Source organism: Habropoda laboriosa, unplaced genomic scaffold, assembly GCF_001263275.1.
Source record: "Habropoda laboriosa isolate 0110345459 unplaced genomic scaffold, ASM126327v1 scaffold25, whole genome shotgun sequence".
NCBI classification, from domain to species: Eukaryota; Metazoa; Arthropoda; class Insecta; order Hymenoptera; family Apidae; genus Habropoda; species Habropoda laboriosa.
Window position 1 is genome coordinate 51359 of NW_017100126.1, and position 2911 is coordinate 54269.

At 27.8% G+C, this 2911-nt stretch overlaps 1 protein-coding gene across 2 annotated transcripts in view; it reads left to right on the top strand.

Annotated features, from left to right (window-relative positions):
* The first annotated feature begins 1176 nt into the window (after positions 1–1176).
* LOC108574909 (glycerol-3-phosphate dehydrogenase [NAD(+)], cytoplasmic) overlaps positions 1177–2911 on the top strand; it is a 71795-nt gene continuing 70060 nt past the window's right edge. For both annotated transcript variants that reach the window (XM_017937966.1, XM_017938741.1), the window contains exons 1-2: positions 1177–1327; positions 1962–2139. In XM_017937966.1, the coding sequence (XP_017793455.1) occupies positions 1284–1327; positions 1962–2139 (222 nt within the window). In that variant the 5' untranslated portion in view covers positions 1177–1283. The remainder of the gene's footprint in view (positions 1328–1961; positions 2140–2911) is intronic.

A 2911-nucleotide genomic window follows, 5' to 3' on the forward strand; every position in this document is an offset into this window, starting at 1 on the left:
ATTTACCGAAGTGACCTACATATTACAGTTCACAAGTCCCACAGTAAAAAATTATTTGTTTAATTTTTTCTGTAATTATAAAAATCTTTTAAATCTCCGAGAGAAAGTAAAATACTTAAAAATACACAAAAACGCCTACAGAACAGAAACTACTTTTTTTCAGAATTTTAATTGTGAGTTATTGTAAAATATTATATTAACTGATTTCTATTTGGAGAAAACTTGTATGAGATAAAATATATTAGCTTTATTTGTTTCTATGTATCAAGAAGCATTTTCGTTCTCAGAGGGGGAACAATAATTAGTAAATAGTATTGACAAATCAACCTAGCGCCCGCGAGGCATACTTAGAGGATAAAAGATTAAAATCTACGTTAAACCTATTATTTTGTCTAAAATGTCTTTTTAATGGAACTAATAATATTCATTTCAAACTGTACATTATTTAACTATACGCTAAATTATGGAAACATAAATTACATCGCCCTCTCCTTAGTTAGATAAAAATATAGATGTACTTGAAGTGTTTTATCTCACGAAACTAAATATACATAAGTGCACAGCAGATTAAAACAATCAGCTACTCGATATGTATAATTATTTTAACTTTTTATCTTGTTTTTTTCATTTCAAGATCATAATGAATTATGTAATATATGTATTATATTTACACAATCAATTCAAATGTGATTAAATGCAGCACTTTTTGTTTAAACGTTTCAAGTTTGTTATTATTTTAAAACCACCTACTTAAAAAGTTTATGTTAGATTAACGTCTGTGAACCTATGCTATTTAAAAAAATTTGTCCAAATAATGTATTTATTCAAAATTTTTGCTTTTCTGACCTTTATGTGCATGTAAAATTGGTATATAATGAAAAATTAACTTATATATTTCAAGTAGTTTGAAATCCAAATGATAATCGCTCGTTATTGTTTTTTGGACAATTTTCCATATATTGATGCATATAATTATACTTTTAAGTCATCATATAATCTGTAAAATAAAAGTCGAAGATAATACATTGCTGTTATCATATTGAACTTTGATTGGTCGACTATGAAAGTCTGCTTACCGTAGTAACTCGCCGCCTATCGCTGGTCGTTGGTATTTGCACTCCCCCACTTCCATGGAAAATAGCGCAAGCCTTTTCACAATCTCGCCGATCACGGAGTTGTTCCAGTCGCCCCCCTGGTTTCACGTTGGAAGGGTCTTACGAATTGTTTTGTGATTGTTTTCATCTTTTACTTTGATATTTTTGTGATTAATATTAATAAAAATCATGGCAAACAAGCAACGTGTTTGCATTATCGGATCAGGAAACTGGTAAGTTAATTCCAAATCTTAATAATATTGGTGTCACTTCTTCCAACTAAAAGTTTTTCTGTCATTGATTTGCTCAGTCGGATTTAAATGCTGACATTGTAATTGAACCCTACATGGCTATAATTAAAGATCAATTGCATACTTGTTCAGGATATTGTACTTTTATTATTAATTTTTTCTATAGACGTTTATCTATGACGTATATTGGCGAATATTCCACAAAATTGTATTATTAAATTCGGTCGTTTTTAATTAGGTCATGTTTCATTATAATCTTAACGACATTTCTTTATAATGGAATTACATCAATGTACATGATATATACAAGTTATTACTATATATCGTGAATATTGCGAATTATAAATGTACATATTATTACCGAAATGTATACAATAATATTGTACAGATCATATGTTGTAAGTACATTTTCAAACACTCTTCAAAACCAAGTCCTTAAGACACGTTTACTTATTAACAATCACTTAAAAATACACAGATTCTAAAAACAATATAAATTTGTAAACATTAATGGAATATTTCACTGTTTGAGGAGAATGTACTCGAATTTCTATGAATATGTTAAATGTTATGTATACAGACAAAGCATATTATGACATTCATGCATAATTTATAGGGGTTCAGCTATTGCTAAAATAGTTGGAGCAAATGCGGCAAGACTCGGTAATTTTGAAGATCGTGTTACAATGTATGTGTACGAAGAAATGATCAACGGAAAAAAGCTAACTGAAATTATCAACGAGACACATGAAAACGTAAAGTATCTCCCAGGACACAAACTTCCACCCAATGTGGTAAGTATATAACATACATCGTATGTTTTCTCGACAGTTAAATAATTATGTAACTTTTAAATAAAAAACACGAATAATAAAATAATTTTTTTATACATTTCCTTATTTCGATGTACTTTTATTACAAAATTTGAAAACATGAATATTTATATAATTCTCAAACAATGCGAAAAAATGTATCTCATCTCATCCCATGGTTTGAAAATAATCAAATAATTCAAGTAACTGCTTAATGCAAATGTAATAAATGCGAATGTAAAAAGAGTATGAATATGTATGTACATGAAATGTATACCATATTTTAAATGGAATTTTGTATATCATTTTCATAGAAGTATTAAGTAATATCTATTTGTAGCATACACTAATATAGAAATGTCTATTTATATAATAATGCTATATACTATACAGTATATGACTATACTACATACTAAAGAGCTATATAGTTATCATGTATATGATATATTTATGAAATTGCATATTTATTTATTTCTTTAAAGATTTTTTCTATTCATACAATGTATGAACACGTGTTTACCATTTAATACGCGGTACACGTTATGTAATCTTACGTCTGTTATTGAATATATCATTCTGACATATATGAAGCTTACGTAACTCCCGTAACTCGTAAAATCAAGCGTGCGTTCGGTGTTTTTGCGTAATGGAAACTACATTACTTTTGTTTTGTAAGATCATTTTAAATTCATAATTAAATTAACAGCTTCGTCGTTTTATTTTAATCATACCATAAAACTTAAATGAAATACTT